Below are 21368 nucleotides of genomic sequence, written 5' to 3'. Positions count from 1 at the left end.
CAATAATTACAGTGCGATAAGGAGGTTTATTTTCGTTCGCTTCACACTCGCGAATTAGTTTTCTGTTTGTAGTTTTACATTTCGCACGATTCGATGGAACATGGTATCGTTACGATTCATGTATTATGTTTGACTGTCAATTATTCAGTGAAATACAAAAGTTTGTGAGGTTAATAGACGAGTTTGACAAGCGACCCGACGACATTACGCGATATTGAACTGTGATGCAAGATGGCTGCTAACACTACGTTCGTCGATCGTGAACTATCCAAAATTATTAGAATTACTACCGAAAATACAATTTTTCATGGCCAACTTGCTGATAACCGTTTAATCTGGAAGGATGGAGGAAAAGGCTGAGCTTTTAACATGCCTTGAGGAAAAAATAGACAGTGGCAAGGCCACGATAGACCGATTGAAACTTGTCGTAAAGATCGACGGGATAGAAAAACTTATACGAAAGATTCAACAAGAAATTAGATTTTTAGAGAAGGTATGTTCATTCAAGATTATTGTCAACGCTATAGAAATCATACACAGCCGGTTCTTTCGTGACACTCAATAGCCGTTATCTGTATCTATAAATGTACAAGCTGTGAAACATTCTGTAGTATCTTTTTCTTGCAAAAATATCATCTATAAATATGACAGATTGTTGAAATGTTATATAATTTTGAATTAGAAATACCAGGATTATAATTATGTGCTATTCTCATAAAGGTACAATCTACAGGAAATGTAAAAAAAGAACATCTACAGAGTACAAATTTGATTCATTTGAATGCGATTGTAGCGAGACTCTTTGGTGCTAATCAACCTACCAATATTATGAAACCTTTCAAGTATCAAAAGTCACGCTTAGAAGTAGACATCGTATGCAATAGTGGTGCATCGTGGATAAAGGTTATTGCGAGAAATGCTAGAGCTCTCACAATGATTTCGATGGGTAACGGAGAATATGGACAAAAATCTGTGCTTGATCAAGCAACAAGCTACTTGGAATGTGCAAAATGTCACCCGCACTTGTATAGGCCTCCTGATGTTATATTCCATTTTGCCTATGGCATAGAGACTCCGTTAGCAGCATGTCTAGAACGTATGGGAGTGATTGTCGAAGGAGATAAAATACAGTGTGTAGATGTAACAAATGTAGATATACATGGTATTCATTTTGTATTTTCTTAATTAAATAAATGCACGAATATGTATGATATTGTGAAATAAAGAATGCTATTTAAAAATATATTTATTCTTCTAGAGATAGATAACGAGAGCAGAGTTTCTACTACATGGATGTATTCGTTAGAACTTTCCGAAGAACAGGAACCTTTGGATGAATATGAACAAAGTATAAATTCAGATTTAAACACTCTAAATACGTCTTTCCTTAAAACTGAAATAAAGATTCTTAACTTGGATGTGTCAACTTTATTAGCATATGTGACAAATATGACCAATGGTTATGATTATTTTATTTACCGGGAACCATTACTCACACAGCAAGCAGAGATGGAGAGAAAGAGTCCAGTGAAACCAGTTTTAGAGAATTTATTCAAAGGCAAAGAATTGATTGTTTGTCAAACCGCTTATGAAAATTTTATGAATATTATAGATGTTATCGGTGGACCCAAAGAGACTGTTAGAGCAAAAGAGTTATTGAACAAAGTTCGAATTGTTAACAATGTGACAACAGGCAGAATAATGGAGAAGTTAAGTTTGGGTGGTAAAATTAAAGATAGATCTAGATTAGTTTTTGCAACAGGGGAAGATACAAAAAGTATTACGGTGTCTGCAAATGAGGGATTTGTTAGAGCAGCACGTATGCAGGTATAAGTATTTATATTATAAGATATAAAAGTTTCAAACAATTTCAGTAACAACTTTTTTCAGGGTATTGAGTGTACAGTCTTTTTGCATGAACCTAGATCTCTTTCAGAGATAAAAGAACGTTATGCAACAAAAATAGACACATCGTGACACCAGCAAAATACATTTTAGATTATTACAAAAGAAATATTCGTACTACATAAGAAATATTTCTATTGTTTACCGTGAGAGAGCATTACTAGATCAGAGTTGGTAATTAATGCACATATTCCATACTTCCTTCAAATTCTACAAAAAAGGGAGAAGGAATTCAAGTAAAAGCTTAGTTATGATAGAAATGTTTCCAATGTAAAAATACATTAAGTATACCATTAATAAACTTATCAAAGTGTGGATTTCTTTCTTTTGCTAATTGAATATGTTCTTTGTATTTTATTTCGTTTCCAAGTTGTTTGTAACACTTAGCGCTATTTAAAAGGGCTTTCAAATTCGTGTTGCTAACTTTTAGTGCCCATTCGCAATCGGCTAAGGCTTTCTCAAATAATCCAAGTTGAATATATGATAAAGCCCTGTTATTCCATAACACAGTCGAATCTTTTCGTTGTTCAAGTGCTTTACTATAATATGTTACCGCTTTTTCGTAATTTTTCTCCCTAAATGCCCCATTACCAATCATTTTCAATGTTTCTGCTCGTTCATTCCTAATCTTTCGGTTCTCCGCCCTTTCTTTCGCATCTTTCTCCACACTTTTCATAAACGCTTCTAAGTATATAGACAAACTTTACATGAATATAGAAATGCAAACAAACAGAATTGTTACTTAGTACCTTTGGACATTTGTTCGTCGGTAGAATTTTCATTAATCGAACATTTGTTAATCACTGTACGATTAGTTTTTACTTTCAACCCAGTATTTTCGCAAACATTTCTTCCTGGTCGTTTTTCTAAAATTTCATCGGCCAATATTTGTCCATGTTTTTGTTCCTCAGGATCCGAGGATGCCAATTTTTTCACAATTTTTTCTTAAAACATTATGACAAATCGAATATTACGTTTGCTGCATTTCAAAGGAAAATAATGCTTACCGACTTCAGTAACGCGGATCATGAAGTTCTGAAATTCTTCATCAGTTACGTGTTTATCAACTGTTAAGTTATTCATAATTTGTTGGCCTTTTGTTACATTTTCCCCCAATTTAACGTGATCTACTTCTTTATCCATATTTCATATGCTTACTATTAATGCAAACTGTCAGGTAAAATTGATCCAACTTTGAAAAATAAACTGTGCAATGTTTCCATAGAAACACGTAACATATGTATTAACATAAATTGTATTGGATAGGTTAAGGGTGAATTAAATCTGAACCATGTATTTTGAATTGATTTATTATAAAATGAACAAGATCATGTAAGAAAGTAACAAGTAAGATAGTGAACTATGGTTAATTTATATAAGTTGAAATTTTGTAGCTTTTTGCTTGGTTAAAGAAAAAATTATAATCATAAATGATTGTATTCAGTCTAAGTATTATATTCAAAACAAACATATATTAATCATTTCAATTTCAAAAAAAAAAAACACATTGTTTTATTTATTAACCATTAGATCCTTTTCTTGGAGGATATTCTGAAAATGTTCCTGTAGTGTAATACGTTTGATCCACATTTGCAACAGTAAACATTTCAGAAGTTCCTATAATAGTTTCTGAATTTTCATTTTCAATCTCCTCAACTTCAAGGGGGTCCATATCTGCATCTTCTTCCATTTCAAATAAGTCCACTTCATCTTTTATATAAACTGCACAGTTCATAGACTCGTTGCTCTCCGAATTAGTTCTTTGTTTTCTTCTATCTAACGGTTCGATCATCTGAATTTCTTGATTACTAGTAGATGGCTTCCCAGCTGTAATCTCTACTTCGTCCATAATACATAATTTCTTCAAAGGCAAAGATTTATCTTTTGATATAGCGGACAAAACATGAGGCCAACTAATGACAGGTTCAGATGATTCTTTTCTTTTTTGGGCTGGTGGATTGGAAATTCCTCTACTGGTACTTGGCATATCGTTAATGTCTACAATACTGATTCCAGATCTTCCCGTGTCCAAACGTTGACTTAATAAATTAATATTACCCTCGTCGCTTTTCTTGGTAGTATCAAGCGTAACTTTATTTCCTCCTTTATGAAGATGAGTAGACGACGGAAACTTTGTTGCAGGTTGACTGTTTGTTTTAGTTTGTGACCTAACATTAGAATCATGCTCAGGTACACTTTTAGTAGATAAACTCTTTGTTTCTTCGATTTTCAAACGAGAAACCGTTGTCGTTTTCCTGGACGTCTCATGAGATGCGTTGTTCGATTCTCCTATCAAAACGGAAGTTTGAATATGCCGCAATCCGGTAACTTCTAAGATTTCGGCCAATTTTAGTAATCTTCTAACCTCACTTTGAACCACTTGTATTTCACCGCAGTACATGAAATTGACGATAGTCTTGAGATCGTCCGCTTCGATATCGTGAAGAATAATCATAGGATGAGGATGGTCATTGGCAACGAGCAAACGTCTGAAGAATGAGCTCGAATTGGCCAATACCATTTTGTGACATTTTAAAATTGTCCCATCTTTACATACTAAAGAAAGATCTACAAACTGTTGCTTCTCATAGCACGTATCAAGGGAAACCGCCAAATGTGACGGGAAACTATGCCACTTTAAACTTAACACCGTGTCTTCTCTCATTTTGAATATTGTAATTGATAGCTTTCGATTTTACCTACGACTCGCAGTACACGACTTTCGTTTACAACAACACACTCGCCATGACACGTGCCGCTGTCATCGCAACTACGTTTTGAGCGGTTATGCATTCGAATAGTAACGGAATTTTTTTTTTGCCTGCGAGTGGTAAATTAGGAACAACGTAACATCGAATTGAACGAACGATATATCGAATAATGTTTGCGAAGAGTTTTGTGTATAGTTAAAGACGTTCTATTAAAAATATATTTTTCGAGAAGAATCCTCGAGTGGGGATCCTATTTTTTTAAAAATAACCTATATAGTAATCGATTTTTACTAGTTCGATGCGAGAGTTATCTAGAAACATATTGCAATATATCGTTGCTTTAGTCATCCGATCTAAATATATCCATTTGTTGCGAATTCAGAATGCTATCAAAAGTTTATTCAAAATTCTAACAGATCACCACGTAACGGTTTCTAACGACGAGGTATAATTTTTAAATGTAAAAATTCGATTTAACGGCAAATAAAAGCACGATATACGTTCATTATGGCTCGTTACAAGTGAAATAACGTTTTGTAGCTTTAATTAAAAATACTACTTAGAAATAATTTATTTGAATCGATTTTGTGTAAAATCTAATTTCAAATCTCGCGCTTCTCGGCTGGCCAGGTGTACCACAACGCCATCTTCCTATCGAAATGTCTCGAAATCGAAGCGTATCATACGATTCTCGATGCCAATTGAGTTCGATAACTGCAAATGGTCGTTTAATAACAGATGATTGAACGCGTTCCGCGGCGCGGCCTAGCATTTATCTGTCAAAACTAGTGACGGCCGGCCGATCGACGATGAGCCGGTTCACGCGTGCCTGTTGATCGTTCACGCTACAGTTTTAAGTTATCCGGACGAATACATTAATGATAGACGCGTGTGTACATTTGTACGTACAGCATTACGATTCCCGAGCGGCACAATCGTATCGACCGTAAGTGTTCTTCGAATAATCGCGTTCATTATTATGTGATCGTGTATCGGGAACGAACGATACGCGGAAAGAAAGACAAAGAACGAGCGAAGGAAAGGAAAAAAAAGCAAGGAAAATGCGAAACGTTCGAGTCGATGTGTTCTGCTATCTCATCGTGGCACAACTTTTTCTAGCGCCATTCAGTTACGCAGGTAAGGATGAATTCTCCGAAACGATTTTCACTTCGTTTGGTAGTAAATTGAGCGTCTTTGTACCGTGCGAGGCCAAAATTGGTTTGCTCAATCGAACCATTGAGGTCACCTCTGTAAGGCCACAATAGTCTTCTTCCGCTTATCTCCGTCTCTCCCTTTATCCCTGCCCTCTCTCACTCTCTCTCTCTCGCGCTCGCTCGCTCGCTCGCTCTCTCTCTCTCTCTCTTTCTCCCTCTCGCCCTACTCTCTCCGTTCTCTCGCTCTCACTTCATTTCTCGCTGATACCCTTGCTTCGACTGTCCACATGTCTTCTCTCTTCTCGGTGCTCGTGGTCCAGAAATTGAGCCCCCCGGCTGTTGTGTTTTTCGCTGCTATATTGATACATTTCGCTGGACGAAACGCGCTCTCTTTGCATTCGCTTGCACGTATCCTGTGCTCAATTTTTCAAACACCAATTACCGCCGTGTACACACTGCCCAAATGAAAGATAAACGATTAATGTGTCACGTAGCGGAAGCTCGTTACCGCATAATCAATTTGATTTGATTGTTCGCAACGCGGTATTTCCCGTCGTGATCGTGTGCTCGGGAATTTTTTCCAGCCCATTTCCATATACCTGCGAGCTTGTACGGGCCAGGTATGTTTCCATCGCGGTGTAAATTATATTTCGCAACGTTGTGCCATCGAAAATAACGAAGTTACACAAGACGAAGTACGTTCGAAATACATTCGAAATGTTGCCCGTTGTAAAGTAATCGTAACCAGAAACCACGAAGGTTATACTTTCGAACCACAGTCTACGTGTTTACCACTTTTCGCCGGGTATTTTTTCGGCCAAGGCGCATAACGTATGCTTACAAAACGAAGATGAATCAACGATGATAACAAATTTCATGCATAGCGCGTTTAGCGTCGTCCTTCAACATCGGTGTCCCTTTTCGTTTCTCGCAATCTAGGAATGGGATGCGACGAATAAAATGCACCGCGAACGCATCCGATTCGAAATGTCACCACGTGTCCCGCATTTCGTTTCATGGGAAATAATTAGCGCGCAGTTGACGTAGAAACGCGTTACTTTGTGCACGTAATTAACTTCGCGAATGAATAACGTTTCGCGACGATCCCGTTAGTCATCCTGTAGTACCATCCGACAATGTAATTTATTTTATGCAAGATACGGTTATCCACAGCCACGCTGAATTCTTGCGTCGCACGCGTACAAAGTATACATAGCTTAATGCAAAGTACGTAGTACTTTCGTGGTCTAACTATAGCCAAAGTTTCTACGTCCTACGGATCGTATATTTACGTAATTTCTTTTTCAGACCCGTCCGGTTTTAGTTACCGCGATACAGGGAGAAATTGAGACAGCTCAGGACATTTTGATGCGAATAGGAATCCGGATGTATTGCGTAATATCGAAATGAATGGTCTCATTGTTCGATCGAACTGTGAATTGTGCAGCGTTATCGAGGCAAAGTTCGCCGGCACGTATCGATGATAGGAATTAATCGGAGGAATTTTTCGTCACATTTCAAGTGAAATCACGAATGTCGTTAATCTCTTTAGGATTCGCGATAGTCCTGCAAATATCGTTGCTGGTGTATTTCAACGAATTACGCGCTACCGGCTTATCGGATTAACGCAATACTATCGATTTAAATCAAAAGAAAGTCCGTTAATTTGCTTGATTCTACATTGGCGTAGTTAACCTCTGTATTCCATCTGATAAAATGAATTCGTCTCGATTAACTGATTCAGCCAATTTCCACTCACGCATCGACGACTCAGTGTTGATAGAGTCACAATGACACCACTCTCGCTCGAATCGCTTTGTGTATCTTTCATTGTGAAAGGAAGCGAAAAAACAATCGTCACTGTCGGTTGACTTTGACAGCTATAACAAAGCTATATAATAACGGCGAACTCGTTTAATTCGATTATCAACGATTCGATAATTATCAAAGCGTTATCTATTCGGCTTATCGGTTAGTCATCGTTTTATCTAAGACAATGGATAATGACTCGATAAGTGCGTAATAAACCGTAGCTTAGCCTAGTTAGACATTCCTCGCTTATAGGATGAAAATTGATAGACCGTGTTAATCCCACGTACACAGGTTTTCAGAGTTAAGATATTGCAACATGTTGCGCATTTCTCGTCGCAATGCTGGCAAAGCCCTCGTTCGCCTCATTGTTTGTCTGTCGTGACTGATACCCATATCTATTAACCTTTGTTTAGGCGAATTAACTACGAAAGCTCTCTATGTCCCCTGCTTTCAATTCGTGTCCCCTGCTTTCAATCTTTGTAGCACGACACGTTGGCTGATTGAACTTTATCTCGCATGATTTAAACGTTACTCGTTCATCTCGATGCGTTTGCTTGATCGACAGTAAATTATCGAATGGTCAAATTTTTCAGCTGGAAATGAAACGGCTGTATTTAAATCCTGTGACATCCACGACCTGAACGAGGAATGTGGTTTACATCAAAGATGCTTTCAATCGTCGAAGGATGCAGAATCACAATGCAGATGCGAGCATGGTTACGAGCTGGAAGGAGAAGAATGTATTCAAGTTGCAACTACCACGGTTGCTAACATAACCACCGATCATTTAGACGCCAAAGTCAACTCAAGAGGTATATATAATAGGAGCGAGAAGATCGAATATTTTTCGTAAGATCGTAGAAAGCGAATAATACTCTGATGAATGACACTAGTTTATCGGGTAGTCATAGATGAACGACAAGATGGAGTTTTCGTGAAAGAAAGAACCGCTAAAAGAAATTCTTTTTAAATTTTGTTTAGGTAGCTCTGTAGCCGCTGGTTTACTGATACCAATCTTTCTCATAGTACTGATCGTAGTACTGTATTTTGTCGCGAGGCAGTATAAGTGGCTGCAACGAATTCGACAGCTTCGTCCAAATCATTATGGTAATGTCCTAGTCACGAGAGACGACGACGACGATGACGATCCACCTATAGCGTAAGCAGGTATCTAATATTAACTAATTTGTGTGCCGTGTACAAATTGCGAAAGGCTTTATCAAAAGCAAAAACATTAACGCGGAGACGCTCAGTTACACAATTGATAATTTAAAGCGACAAGCTTTGAGTTACCGCTACGTGGATCGCCTTACCGAATGACCGCAACAAAAATTTAATACCGGTTCACGTCCAATTTCTTCGTCTTTCTGGACAGGTTGTGAGAAAATCTCCATCGATTTCTCCGCCGGCTTTTCTATAGACAATGCATTTAACCGCTTATACCTCTGTAATCGTGATTTCGAGCATTTCATTCAACGTTCAACATCGCACATGAAAGTCTTCTCTTGAAGCTTGTTACGCTTAGGGAACAATATTGTGTAACTTTGTGTATATATGGAGGAAAGGATTAGGTGCAAGATACATGCGAGGGAAAAATATTCGTCGAACTGAATTAAGAGGCTAAATGTAAACGAGTGTCAGTGTAAGTAGATGAGTTTTATGCCGATATGCTAAATTGATTTTCGCCAACGTCTTTATGTACATTTATGCGTGTACGCGGTGACAATCGTTTCTAAACATATCAAACATCCTTATCGATGGTTGAAAGCTGCGTAAACGTTTGGCAATATTACCAATTCCTTTGCTCTACGTTCGAATAATTTTTCTACGAATACTCGGAATATCTTGCATAAAAATATTGCTACTTACACGATCACCGAATCTATGTTTATATACGATGGTTGTAAGGGATACGGGATAATTGACTGCGTTTTCGATAGTTTTTAAGGACATATTGAAAGCATAATTTTTTACCATGATATTAAGAAGCTGGTCAGTAAATCGTTACGCGTTATCGATATATTGTATAAAATCGATGATTATCGCGGCCCATCTTTCACTGTACTCAAAATTTAGGACGAATTATCCGCGCTCGTAACAAGATTGTAATTTCGTGCAATGAAATTTGTGCATGTGACGCGATTAATATCGATGCGATCGTTTATAAGCAATGTATTTCCTTCGTTATTTCTTTCCATTATTATCGTTTCTTACTCTGCGAAATTTCTTATAAATCGATGCTACATCCGGAGTACCGAAATCGTGTCATGTGGATAGATTTTCCTCGTTCTCTCTGAATGTCTTGTTCTTTCGAGGATAACTCTCAAAAGCAAATGTTACTTTACCAAAGAATAAATGTTTCAGGATTTCAATTAGTACATACGTCCGATCGCATGCAAAGGCTCGAAGAATCCTTCTGTTAATTAAACAGTGTGCGTTCCGCAAGCATTTCTGCGATGCTGGTACAGTTACATGCGTGGATTGGATTCAACGAGAGAAAGAGAGGGAGAGAGAGAGAGAGAGAGAATTGGTACAGTTACATGCGTGGATTGGATTCAACGAGAGAAAGAGAGGGAGAGAGAGAGAGAGAGAAAGAGAAAGACAGAGAAAGACAGAGAGGGGGAGAAAGAGAAAGAGACGGAAGAAAACTTGCTGTGCGTAAAGAGTTGGCGATTTCTATTTTCCTTACGAATCGAAAGGAGTTAACTTTTTAATTGCAAGACGTTTAGACACTACTGCACTCATACCAAACGAATGTTGCATCTCTTTTCATGCTCGATATTGTTTCTGTAATATAACAAAATTTGTAAATAACTTTCCGCCATTCCGCGGGTGCGTATTCTTGCCAGCCAATCATTCTCTTTCCTATAGTGTATAATCTAATCGTGATTCCGAGGAAGATTGCATATATATGTATATGTGTGAGTGTGTGTATATATACATATATATAAATATTCCTAACAAATAAGGGGAGAGTCTCCACTCGCGAAAGATAATTGAAACGTACATTTGCGAGATTTATATACATATTATATATATTTAACCTATTCTTGTACTCTATCATTTTTGTACAGAACTACGCACTAGAAGCTAATCAGAGTAATTAGTCGGTGCTCGGGGGATATCAATTCTGATTCGTTAGACCGCTCGACATCGCGAGACGAGATTTGATATTTTTATAGTTCGCGAGTACAAATTGAAACGGTGCGCGACTGGTACTAGCGAATTATTTGGTTTTAAGTTGTGAATCGCTGAAATTTCTTTCGTATATTGCGATGAGATCACAGACACGACAACGGCACCGCGCTTCTTCACTTGTTACAATCACTTCTATTAGGCTACACTCTGCAATGCAGTTTGACAATTCGACTGAATGTTATTATTGTTACCGTTTTTTGATTATAGCCACGTTTACGCAAAACGCCGACAATCTTGCGCTAGAATTGTTGCAGTAGTTCCACATCGAGTCATGCGAGTTTAGGGGAGAGAATTTTCCCCTAGAAATTTATTTTGCCTATCGCGTTAATACGGGCGACTTATTTTGTGTGCACGTGGCTCTGTTATAGATTTTACTCTGTGATGTATTTTACGTTATCCTTGACGAAATATTCATTATCGATTCATTTGTGATCTGTTGGCACAATCTGTTAGGAGTGATATTTACTCGATTGCAAGGATCTACCGTTTTTCGAGTTCTTCGACGTTATACGTACACCGTACATCATTCTTTCTGGATGCAACATATTCATAAAAGGTTCACCTCTTTTTCTGACAACGAAGTATTGCTTTTATGTAGCAAATTCGGTAGCCACCATGTTTAAAGAGTCATTGAATTCATTTATTTCTATCAAAATGCATATATGAGATATGTCATCAGAATTAGGTCAGCAGTGGCCGCACGAAGAATTTGTAAATATTTAACATTGATAAATATAAAATAGAAAATAAAGAAATAACACTCAGATGGTGTAATATTGATTCTTAACATTCCTTTCAACCATCCTGCTTATTTACTTCTTCTTCATCGTCGTTCCTACGTATTAAGAGTACATAGTCGGATTAATTTCTTCGTTTAGCCCTTTCATTCTCGTATTATTTATTTCTCGAGCAGATTATGCGACAATGGATGGACGGAATTGTATCTTAAACGGTGAGAAACTTATTTTTGCGAGTCTCCATTCGTAGCAACCTCCTCGTGGTGAGACTCGGGAAATCGATATTATTTACGATGAAATACCTGTATTCTATCGTAAACAATACCGAGCTAATGGCTACGAGATTAATCCGCGTGTACGTATATTCCTAGTCACTTTCCATCCGCTGCTAATGTCATTCTCTTCCAGCTCCGGTGTCTTTAGCCTGCAACAGAGTTAGTGTTAGGATACCAAACAGACTTTTACATTTTTTCACTTTTTAATATCGTACGTCAAGGCTGGTATAATTTACAATACATTACGGATAAGATGCATACTCGAGAAAACTTATTCGCTACTAATATCGAAAAAAAAAAAATAAATCGAGACGACGAATGTGCTTTCGTAGAAAACTGTTTACACGTGTGTTGCGCTTACGTTAATAATTTAACTCGAAGAAATGATAGAATTAGGCGTAATTGTGCGCATATTTACAGGTTTAGCCGAAAATAGAAACAGTCGTTGGAGTTTTATTCCATAGCGATTAAAAAGTGACCGAAACGTATGCCGATGGTACGGTACGGGTTTTGGAAAAGTGTCGTGGGAAAGAACGAATCTTGGGAAAATGATTCGTTCGAACAGGGAACATAATCGATACTTGGATTTCGCGATGCTCTTTTGCATTTGCGTCGCTGTTTCGTTAATCGGATTTTCGTTTCCTGCTTTCAAGTTTTAATACGCGATAACTATCCGCCATGTTCCCCCCCCCCCCTCTCTCGCCCTCCCTGCCCAGTATGAAAGACGTCGAAAAGTTTGACCACGTGATCAAGGGTCTGATACTTTCCTTCGTTTTCAAAGGAAATCAATTTCCGTAAAAGTCTGCTCCTTCGAATAACCGATCGATCTTGATACAAGTGAATTTCACTCGTGCGCAGTGTTATGCAATTTACGAAAATTTGCCCGATTGGCCCATTCCGTAAAGTTGCAAAGTATCCGTCGATATTTCTTTCTCGTTAGAATTTCGTTCAGTAGCCAGTGTAGTCGTGCCATGATCCTCTTTGCGGCCTATATTGCGCTCCGTTGATTTGTACAGCTTCGGGCGTTCTGTAATAAACGGTTCTTAATCTGTCGTTGGTGTTGACTGTCGGTAAAAATTGAGGATTAGGCACGAACGGTTTTTGCTGTTGCTGAGTTACGGGTCTGGAAACTTTGTAGTTATTTTCCGACGACTGGAGAACCGCGTCTCTGCCGAGCTGTCTGTGAAGAGGTAGCACGAATCCGCTAGGCAAGTTCGTCTCCTGATTCAACGTTGGCGTCAGTGCATCGTTCAGAGTGACGTCGTATTCACTTTCCGGGATATCTTGCAGTCTATGCGTCACCTCGTTGAGTCTCTGTTTCACTCTGAAATTCTGAGGCCCTGTCGGTTGTTCTTGGGCTTCGTCGTTCTTGAAAGTCGACCCATAGACACTCGGATTTTCATTCGTGGTTAGTCTTCCTTTGTTACGAAACGATGAACCAGAAGCTTGCACGTTCCCTTCGTTACCCTGCGTGGGATTGGAGAACTCGTCGGTAGACCATTTAGCCAATCCTTCGTCAAAGTTTTGTCCATTGTTCGATTGTTCCTGCTTGGATCCTCTGACGAATGCGTCGTCTATGGACTTTTGCGTTTCTTCTTCCCGTTGTCTATCGGTCGGTCGACGAATCGCGGGTCTGGCTATAGAGGTATCATACTCGTCGTGTCTGTACTCGTGCTGGTTCTGGTTCTGGTTCTGATTCTGGTTCTGGATATGCTTGTATGCATCGTAACTTTCCTTTTGCTCTTGTTGCGTCTTGACCTCTTGGTTAGATTCTCTGGAGTTTTCCTGCATTGTCTCGTGTACGTAATAATTTTTGGATCTTTCCTGATTAGTCGTCCTTTCAGTCGACTTGTCCTCTTCCTTCTTAGGCGTGGTGGCCTTCGCACCAACTGGAGACAAGCCTCTTGGATTGGGGTTGCCGCCTCTAGATGGCAAAAAGGGTCGTTTAACAATGCGGACCGTGGTTCGTGGTGGCGGAGCGGGTGGATCTTCCGGTTCGTCGTAATAATCTTGCGAATATTCCTCGATCGATGTGGTCTGATACTGACCCCGTTCACGTTTCTCGTCTTGATCCCTTTCTTGATAATCCGTCTGTTGATTCGTTCGATGAGAGACTCCGTCTTCGATCGGTGTTCGCGTTGTTTGATTCGGTGCAGATTTGGATGGTCTTTCGGTGAAAGTTTGCTTGTCGTTTAGGGATTCCTTTGAAGTGGATTCTGTTTTATGAACGAACTGTTCGGGCAGACAGGTAGTGGTTGTCGTAGTTGTCGTGGTAGTTCTTTCAGTGCGGTCGTAATTACTGCCCCTTCTAGACGGCGCATCCGTAGTTTCTTGTAAATCCTTCGATCTTGAACCCGATCTAGGACGGTCGATGTCCCGGTCTTTGTCGAGAGGCCGATGTGGTCTTTCCGATTTCTCAGCATCTTGCATTCTTCCCCGATCACGATCCAGCGATCTGTCTGCGTTACGATCTTTTCCGCGATCGAGGGATCGATCTCTTCCACGTTCCACGCCTCGATCCCTATCTCGATCGTAGTAGCGATCTCTCGAGCGATCGGAGTGTTTTCTTGGTCGCAAGTCATCCTCGTCGTCCCGATATCGAGGTCTACAATCAGGAATTTTGTTAATCTCGATGGACTTTATCTCCTCTCTCGTACGAATGTATGCGTTCAACGATGTTGCATTACGAGATGCGTATGTTATTTCGTGTTACATGTTACAGTATCGTTAGACAAGGTGTTCTGATTAATTCGGTTACGACGAACGAATATAATTGTATCGGTGTTGTGTACGTACGTTACCTTACCTGAAGGGTCGGCCTCTATCCCTCTCTACTACATCATAGAAGTCCCTATCTCTGTCTCTGTCTCTGTAAGTCGGTCTTCTCCTCAATGGTCTTCGAACTGGTCTCAAATCCTCCAATTCATCTTCGTAATAGTCATCATCTGCAACGTCTACCGGCCTCCTCCGTGGCTCTTCTGCAAAAAAACGTGTCTGGATTTATCTAGAATCTAATCACAAGTCGTTCAAGGAGTGTATAATAAGCAAAGGGCTCGAAGTTACCAGTTGATTGAACAGCAGTAGCTTTGTAAGCGTACTTGTCCTGTTCGGAAAGCGGTACCGGTCTTCGTATCTTAGGAGGCGCTCTTGGTCTTGCGTAGACCGACGTTGCAGGTGCCGCAGGTTTTACCAGGCCCTCTGAGCTCGTAGATGCACCTGCAGACGCGGAAGCAGGATCTTTATCCTCGTAATCGTCCCTGTACCTGCAGAAGAATTAGCTCGGTTCTTCATCCAATTGCGAATTGAGAAATTAAGCAACTCCCTTAACCTTCTGAGCGCTAGCAACACGTACGCGCGTTTGGCAAAATCGTTCACTATAGGCTATGAAAGCATATATTGATACTTGGCACACGCTTAACGTCGCTCAATTCAGCGCTCAAAGGGTCAACTACCTTTTATCGGAGTATCGACGATCATCGGGGTCCCTGATCCTAGATTCGGTTCGACGATCATCCACCTCCGCGTCGTCGATTTCCCTAGACGCGGACCTTAATCCTTGATCGGAATCTCTGGATCTGACTCTCGTGTCGTCCTCCAAAGGGTCTCTCACTCTAGTAGGATCTCTTCTATTGTTTCTACTCGGATACCGATCCCTGGCGTTGACGTCGCGGTCTCTGTCATCTCTAGGGGCTCCATCTCTGGACCTAGGACTATCTCTGTCTCGGAAATCGCGATCTCGATCTCTAAAGTCGCGATCTCTGTCCCTTCTATATTTTCGATCGTCGTAGTCGTAATCATCTCTGCTGTAGCCACGTGGTCGGCTGTAATCGTCGTCGTAATACTCTTCGTCGTAGTAATCATACGCTGGTCGTCTTCTGAAGGGTCGTCTCCTTCTCGGATGGTCTCTGTCTCTCGATGACTGACGTCCCGTAGCGGCAGTCACCGGTGCCAGCGTGGTTGTCGAGGTAGACGTCGTCGAGGTGGTAGTGGCTTTGTAGAGGGCATCGTTTCTGTGCCAGTACTTTTTCGAGTTGGCACAGTCGACTTCGGAGACGAAATGACAGATGAAAGTCTTTTGGTCGAATGCCGTGAAGTTTGCGCAGAGGAAGTCGTATCGCGTTCCGAAAAGACAATGATGGTATACCTTGGAAAAGAAATAATACGTAAATTACTCGATGGTTTGTGAAAGCAAACGAATCCTGGTGAAATTATAACGCTTTTAAAAGGCACCTGGCCATAGTGTCTTCGCGAATTTACGACAAACTACCTTTCACCTTATTCCTACGGTTTGGTCGAAATTTCGGAACAGGGTGGATTTAATGACAGTCTTAACACACTTTTCATCAAATACAGACGCTCGACGTTGCTAGACACCATCGTAGCTTTCACACCGCGACTACGTGTGCACGAGTAATTGCTTCGAGACCACACAGGTATAGCTACTGGTATTGCACATACAGGCAACTTGTCTTTGTAAAAGTATCTATGATTGTCTGGCACGTATCGCTTGGACGGATTATCTAAAGGAATCATCTAGAATCATTCAGAGCACGTCCTCGCTCGTTCGTTCAATGCTTGGTTTCGTTTCTCTAAAATACTCTTGGATTTACTTTTTCGTCATCTCGAATGACGGACATCGGTCCTCGCATAATTCATACGTTAGTTAATCGTCATCCATCCGTTTCTCCGTTATCCCTGTTCTTTCAATCTCGATGACTTTTAATCGAATCTTTTTGCATGCGCGCTCAGTAGTCTCGAACAGCCTAGAGTTTCTCTATGCTTTGGTAATTTTATTGGAAAGTCGGAGTCCCCTGTTCTATTATAAATTGCAGGAAGTAACTCGTTGCGTATCTGCATGACAAGAATGCGCTCGGATTAAAATCGTTCGTAATTGTGTCGTTTCTAAGCATCTCGAAACTGCTTGGTTCAGCGATTTTGCGATGATGGCTCGCGAATATTGCTCAACTCGTAGCTGCTAAATGTCAAACTTACCGCAGTCTCGACCACGGCCATCTGTTAGAAAAGCATGATCGTCGAAACCGTTCTAGCGATTATAGTTCGATGAAGCGGAACACGTGTCAAATGGCGAAACGTTCTATTAAATCCTGACTGATTTCGCGATAGATTTTTGTTGCTCCCCCCCTCCATGATATCCGGCTTTGGCATCGTTACTCCACACAGGGCCGAGTGAAGCGAATCTGCAAAGATTTGCATGACAATAGCCCATTCCCTCGGTAGCTGGGGCTAAACAATCGATAAGGAACGTCGGAAAGGGGTACTTTGCAATCGCTTTCACAATTCCAAGATCGGCGCGCGTGAATCTTGGAACGGTCAGGGACGGGAAGTGTATCGGACCGCGAAAGTCTCTTCTTTTCTTCAAGTTTTCCTCCATGGTCTCACCGTTTTCGCTTTTCCGCCAGAAATCCTCTCGCGGGAGTATTATCGCGTCGAAACAGGAAATTCGTATTTCCTCCTAAGATGGATAAACACGTTGCAAAAATTCTTTCTTATTTACATCGTCAGACGTTGGCCTGTTTAGTTCACGATCGATGCTTTTGCTCGATAGAAACAGGGGAACCGCAGTCACGGACCGTTGACGACTGTTCATTATGCGAATAGACGATACACCTTGTCAGAAAATCTTTCTCCGGCATTCATCCAGATGACACTGACTTTCCTTTTCACTAGAGCGGTCACGATATCCACTTTTACTCTTGCAATGGTCGCGATCGGTACCGTGTTTCTCGATTTACGTGATTACGAACGGGTTTGCAAAGGGGCGGTATACAGGGTGTTTCTCAACGTTTGCACATGTTTCATCCTACATTGTCAGTTTATCTTTGTACAATTTCCATCGCGATGAAGAACGATCTCGTCCTGTACTCGTTACGCAAATAGTACGAGAATGTGCAAGGATTTCCACGGGCTGCCTAGAGAGTCCTCGCGTAACGTGGCGTTATGGACTGATTTACCTCGAGAAACTGGACCTTATTAGATCGAGTCTAAAAAGGTATATCTAGTCCAGAAGAAGCAGACGCTTTCCCGCACGGCTTCGTTTGTCCTTACTTTAGTGTCTCCTACAATCCGATCCTGGTCTTGAGTCATTTTACCTCTTCGTTTCGTCCCTCGAAACGGGAAACTTTGCTTAGCAGTACACGCTTGTCATCTCGAACGTATTGCTCGTAAAAAGAAGAAAGAAGTAGGCGATCGAATGCGCCTTCTTCTTGGAAACTTTTTAAACACGTTAAAACGAGTCAGCGTATATCCTTGGAGACGTTGACGGTATTTAAGGAAAGAGAAAGCTCGCTAATTTTCATCGCCAAGAATAGGCAAGGAATTGATACCGCGTCAAGGAGAATAATTACGAAGCGTCATACTTCTCACCTGGCATTTATGAGGCACGCTTGCATAAAAGCCGTCGTGCAGGCCGTCGCATTTGAAGTCGATGTCCTCTGGTATGCTGTTGTAGAACGGATAATCGCTGAGATTGTAACCGTTCAATTCACGGGGCAGATTCGGGTCCCAGATGTAGTCGATCTGCGGAATTCCTGTTAGGACGTGGCCAGACGTCCCGTTCGTTTCAGGGACCACCGCCGTAGTCGCCTGAGGAAAATTAAAGAGAGTATCTCTTATTAGCTATTCGACGTATCTCGTTGGCGCGGATTGATTAGCAACGATCCGTCCTAAGACACGTTGCTTATTTAACGCTTCGCAGATTCACCATGGCTCTCGGTAACGGTCAGCGATGAGCTCGTGGTGCTCGTTCGATGATGTCACGGTGTCGTTTGTATGTGAAGGTAAACTTGTCGGACGTGCCGCGACGATAGTTTAGCCAGACGTTAATTAATTTGACACGGACGTGGCGCAATCGAGGAATCCGAGCGAGTCGATTGTCGTAAATTACGACGAACCAGAAAAAAGCTCGTGTACAGGGAGAAACCATCGTTTAGCCGATGCTACCGACACCGTAATCGTTCTAATCTTTGCTTTGCTGCACGTGCATCAAGTATACAAAGATGTAATTGGAAAATAGGAACAGATGCGTGGTTTGTCGTGACTGTATCATCATCAACGCGATTTGCATCATCGATGATAAACGATCTGCCCGTTCTATTTCTGTGCACCGGTAAATACGTAAGAATGGAATCGTTAGCGATCAGGTTTTCGATCACGAATTCATCGTGGCGTCGTCTCGATTGGATTAGATAGTTTTCGAATAAATGCTCGGAATACAATTATTCGGACGAGTTAGAAAGTGAAATGGCTGTAACATCGAGCATACCTCTGCATCTTCGTTTTCGTTCTCGCGGACGTGACTCTCTTCGGTGGTGCTGCTCGTGGTCGTCGAAGTCGTAGCGATCTTGAACTTTGGCCTCGTAGGCTTGCGCTCAGCCGAAGCTACATTGATCAGTAGGATTCCTGGAATTTGGAGGAAATATGAGGAACCGGTTACGAACGGGCGGGTGGCACCCGTAGTCGATCTTTTCGCCGGGGTTTTCCTCGAAGCAAAGCAAACAACATCGCCGACGACGCGACAGTGGATAGCATTCGGATAGGTTAATCGTCGGGACGTGCTGGAATGGGACACCGGTTAGGTGGTAAATAATCAAAGGTCTGTACGCATCCACGGATTGCATAAGTCACGAAGAAGCGTCGGCGTTGCAAAACCTGCACACGAGAAGAGCAGCGAGAGCTCGGGGTAAGTGTTGCAATTTTCGCGGCGCAGGTGAACGCGTTCGGTTGGGCAATTGTTTTCAAGCAGATCAAGGCTGTCTATTGATCGTTTTCTTTCGTGAACAAGTTTCATTGATTTACGAGGAGATTGGTCGACGCGATATCGATTTTAAACTTTGCTTCACTCGCACCGAATGCTCTTGGTAGATCGTCAATTCCCGATAGTCGCAAGTGTACGTGCGAATTTTTTCTGCAACTCTCATAATTGAGAGTTCCATCCGTCACTTAAAATGCTACATCGGAACGTTCACCCGGCATTCGGTTATTTACATTCTTCCTTTCATTACTTCTTCGTTTATATTTATATCCATTCGCTCCCTTCTTTTTTTGCAACATTTTATTCGCTCGCTTACGCGAAATAGGTCGAATATTTGGAACAGGTTTTCGAGATGCCGTCGGTCATTCTTTTCTACAACGTAGACATTCGTTTGTCCCGTGCTTTATTCTTTTCTCACATTTACCGCAGCGACATCCCGTTAATGAACTTGAATTATCGTAAAATCTTTGCCCGCGAGCTACGTCTAATTAAATGAAACCGGTTCAAGGTCGGCAGATCGACGAGAACCTTTCGAACGAGACGAGATTACTTGTCGTTTAACGGAAAAAAAAAAAAAAGGAAAAAAAGAAGAAAAAAAGGAAGAAAGAAGTAGGATACTTTCGCCGCGATACTCTCTTTCCAAGGGGTGCTTGTTCGCGAAGCAGCTGTGTCCTGGACACGGTGGATTTCGGTGTGAAGCTCTCTTTACGGTCCTTCTCGGAGAGTGGACGTCCTCGATGCTGAAAAACACGTAGTCCGACAACGGTTGTGCTACCTTTATAACGGGATCGTGGTTTTCCAAGCAGGGATCGATAACGAGCACCGACGCCGTTGCATAAAAATGAATTATGGGAACGTGCTCGCATTCCGTTTGTGGGAAACGCTCGCGTGGGCACACCCCTGGTAGAAACGTAACGGCGAAACGTTTTTTCGTGACGAAACAGTCTACCGGCGGTATAAACAAATTGCTTCATCCCGATTCTCTATCGCCAACGAACGATTGTCTTTCCGATTCCCACTCGGATGGGAATGGCTTGACATTCTCATTAAAAAAGGGCGCGACGATATCGACTTGCAACGTCGCGACAACGAGAGCGTCCGTCGGAAATTTGGACGAAACGCGGGGCACGGCGATCGTGAACTTTTCCGATCGTGGAAGCGATGTTGCGGAGACCAGGGCAAACTCGGGAACGAGAAACGTTCGTGCATAATCGTGGCTGGACATTTTTGCGAAACAGAAGTATCGAGACGCGACGAGTATAGGGTACCATATCGTTCGGTAGCTTTCAAACAAGTTTTCGAAGGCCTCGGCTGTCTCTCGATGCGAGAAACGAATAGTTGTCGAACAGGTGAAAATGTTAGGATCCGCGTGAAATGTTAGCCTCGTGTCACGTGATGGTTTTAAAATGTCCCTCTGACCTTAATCGTGCTCCAAGTTGTTCTCGCGAAATTCCCGACTGTTTCGTTCCTGTCTGATGTTTCGATAGAGAATTTCGGAGCTCGTCGGTTCGCATTGCACGTCGCGATAGGACAAAGGAAGCGAGCTTCTTGATATGCACGACAGGTTTGTCTTTTCCTTCGTGGAATCTTTCTCTGAAGCTCTTTCGCGCGTCATACGCCATTTGCGTGGGGAATACGAAGCGTGACGTTTCCTTTGATCTGCGAAATCGCGTCAGGCTTCGACGAGACCGAACGAATTTGTGTCGCGAATTTGTGGAGATAGGTGGAAGACCGGTGTGAACGAACCTTGAACGACATGGATGCAAAACTCTCGGATGGAAGGTCGACCGCTGTGTTCGGCATTC

General features: G+C 41.5%; 5 protein-coding genes across 8 annotated transcripts in view; 2 read left to right on the top strand and 3 right to left on the bottom strand.

Moving 5' to 3' along the window:
- Nucleotides 1–324: 324 nt before the first annotated feature.
- Nucleotides 325–2064, top strand: LOC108551812 (UPF0415 protein C7orf25 homolog). Its single transcript, XM_017906126.1, has 4 exons — nt 325–493; nt 721–1162; nt 1259–1827; nt 1891–2064. Exons 1-4 carry the CDS (start codon nt 344–346, stop codon nt 1975–1977), a joined length of 1248 nt encoding a protein of 415 aa, XP_017761615.1. The 5' UTR covers nt 325–343; the 3' UTR covers nt 1978–2064.
- An 85-nt stretch (nt 2065–2149) lies between these two features.
- Nucleotides 2150–3048, bottom strand: LOC108551768 (tetratricopeptide repeat protein 12). The gene is made up of 3 exons (XM_017906029.1): nt 2913–3048; nt 2655–2849; nt 2150–2589 (listed from the first exon to the last, which is right to left on the bottom strand). The coding sequence occupies exons 1-3, from the start codon at nt 3046–3048 to the stop codon at nt 2150–2152; spliced, it is 771 nt and encodes a 256-aa protein (XP_017761518.1).
- A 376-nt stretch (nt 3049–3424) lies between these two features.
- Nucleotides 3425–4762, bottom strand: LOC108551813 (protein bric-a-brac 2). The gene has a single exon (XM_017906127.1). It carries the CDS (start codon nt 4568–4570, stop codon nt 3425–3427), a length of 1146 nt encoding a protein of 381 aa, XP_017761616.1. The 5' UTR covers nt 4571–4762.
- Nucleotides 4763–5304: 542 nt separating this feature from the next.
- On the top strand, nt 5305–10109 carry LOC108551819 (uncharacterized). 2 transcript variants are annotated; one of them, XM_017906133.1, is made up of 4 exons: nt 5305–5753; nt 8176–8394; nt 8564–8749; nt 9947–10109. In XM_017906133.1, the coding sequence occupies exons 1-3, from the start codon at nt 5678–5680 to the stop codon at nt 8743–8745; spliced, it is 477 nt and encodes a 158-aa protein (XP_017761622.1). In that variant the 5' UTR covers nt 5305–5677; the 3' UTR covers nt 8746–8749; nt 9947–10109. The 2 variants fall into 2 exon arrangements, with proteins under 2 accessions (XP_017761622.1, XP_017761621.1); XM_017906132.1 differs by having other exon boundaries at nt 8564–10109.
- Nucleotides 10110–12508: 2399 nt separating this feature from the next.
- LOC108551777 (zinc finger CCCH domain-containing protein 13) overlaps nt 12509–21368 on the bottom strand; it is a 17608-nt gene continuing 8748 nt past the window's right edge. For 2 of the 3 annotated variants that reach the window (XM_017906039.1, XM_017906040.1), the window contains exons 3-8: nt 19075–19211; nt 18177–18395; nt 15245–15936; nt 14856–15055; nt 14599–14770; nt 12509–14397 (exon numbers count right to left, since the gene is read on the bottom strand). In XM_017906039.1, coding sequence (XP_017761528.1) covers nt 12741–14397; nt 14599–14770; nt 14856–15055; nt 15245–15936; nt 18177–18395; nt 19075–19211 — 3077 coding nt within the window. In that variant the 3' untranslated portion in view covers nt 12509–12740. The remainder of the gene's footprint in view (nt 14398–14598; nt 14771–14855; nt 15056–15244; nt 15937–18176; nt 18396–19074; nt 19212–21368) is intronic. The other variant, XM_017906041.1, reaches the window with a different exon arrangement.

Source organism: Eufriesea mexicana, unplaced genomic scaffold (assembly GCF_001483705.2).
Source record: "Eufriesea mexicana isolate 0111107269 unplaced genomic scaffold, ASM148370v2 scaffold5018, whole genome shotgun sequence".
Taxonomy (NCBI): domain Eukaryota; kingdom Metazoa; phylum Arthropoda; class Insecta; order Hymenoptera; family Apidae; genus Eufriesea; species Eufriesea mexicana.
This window is presented reverse-complemented; position numbering and strand designations above follow the sequence as displayed.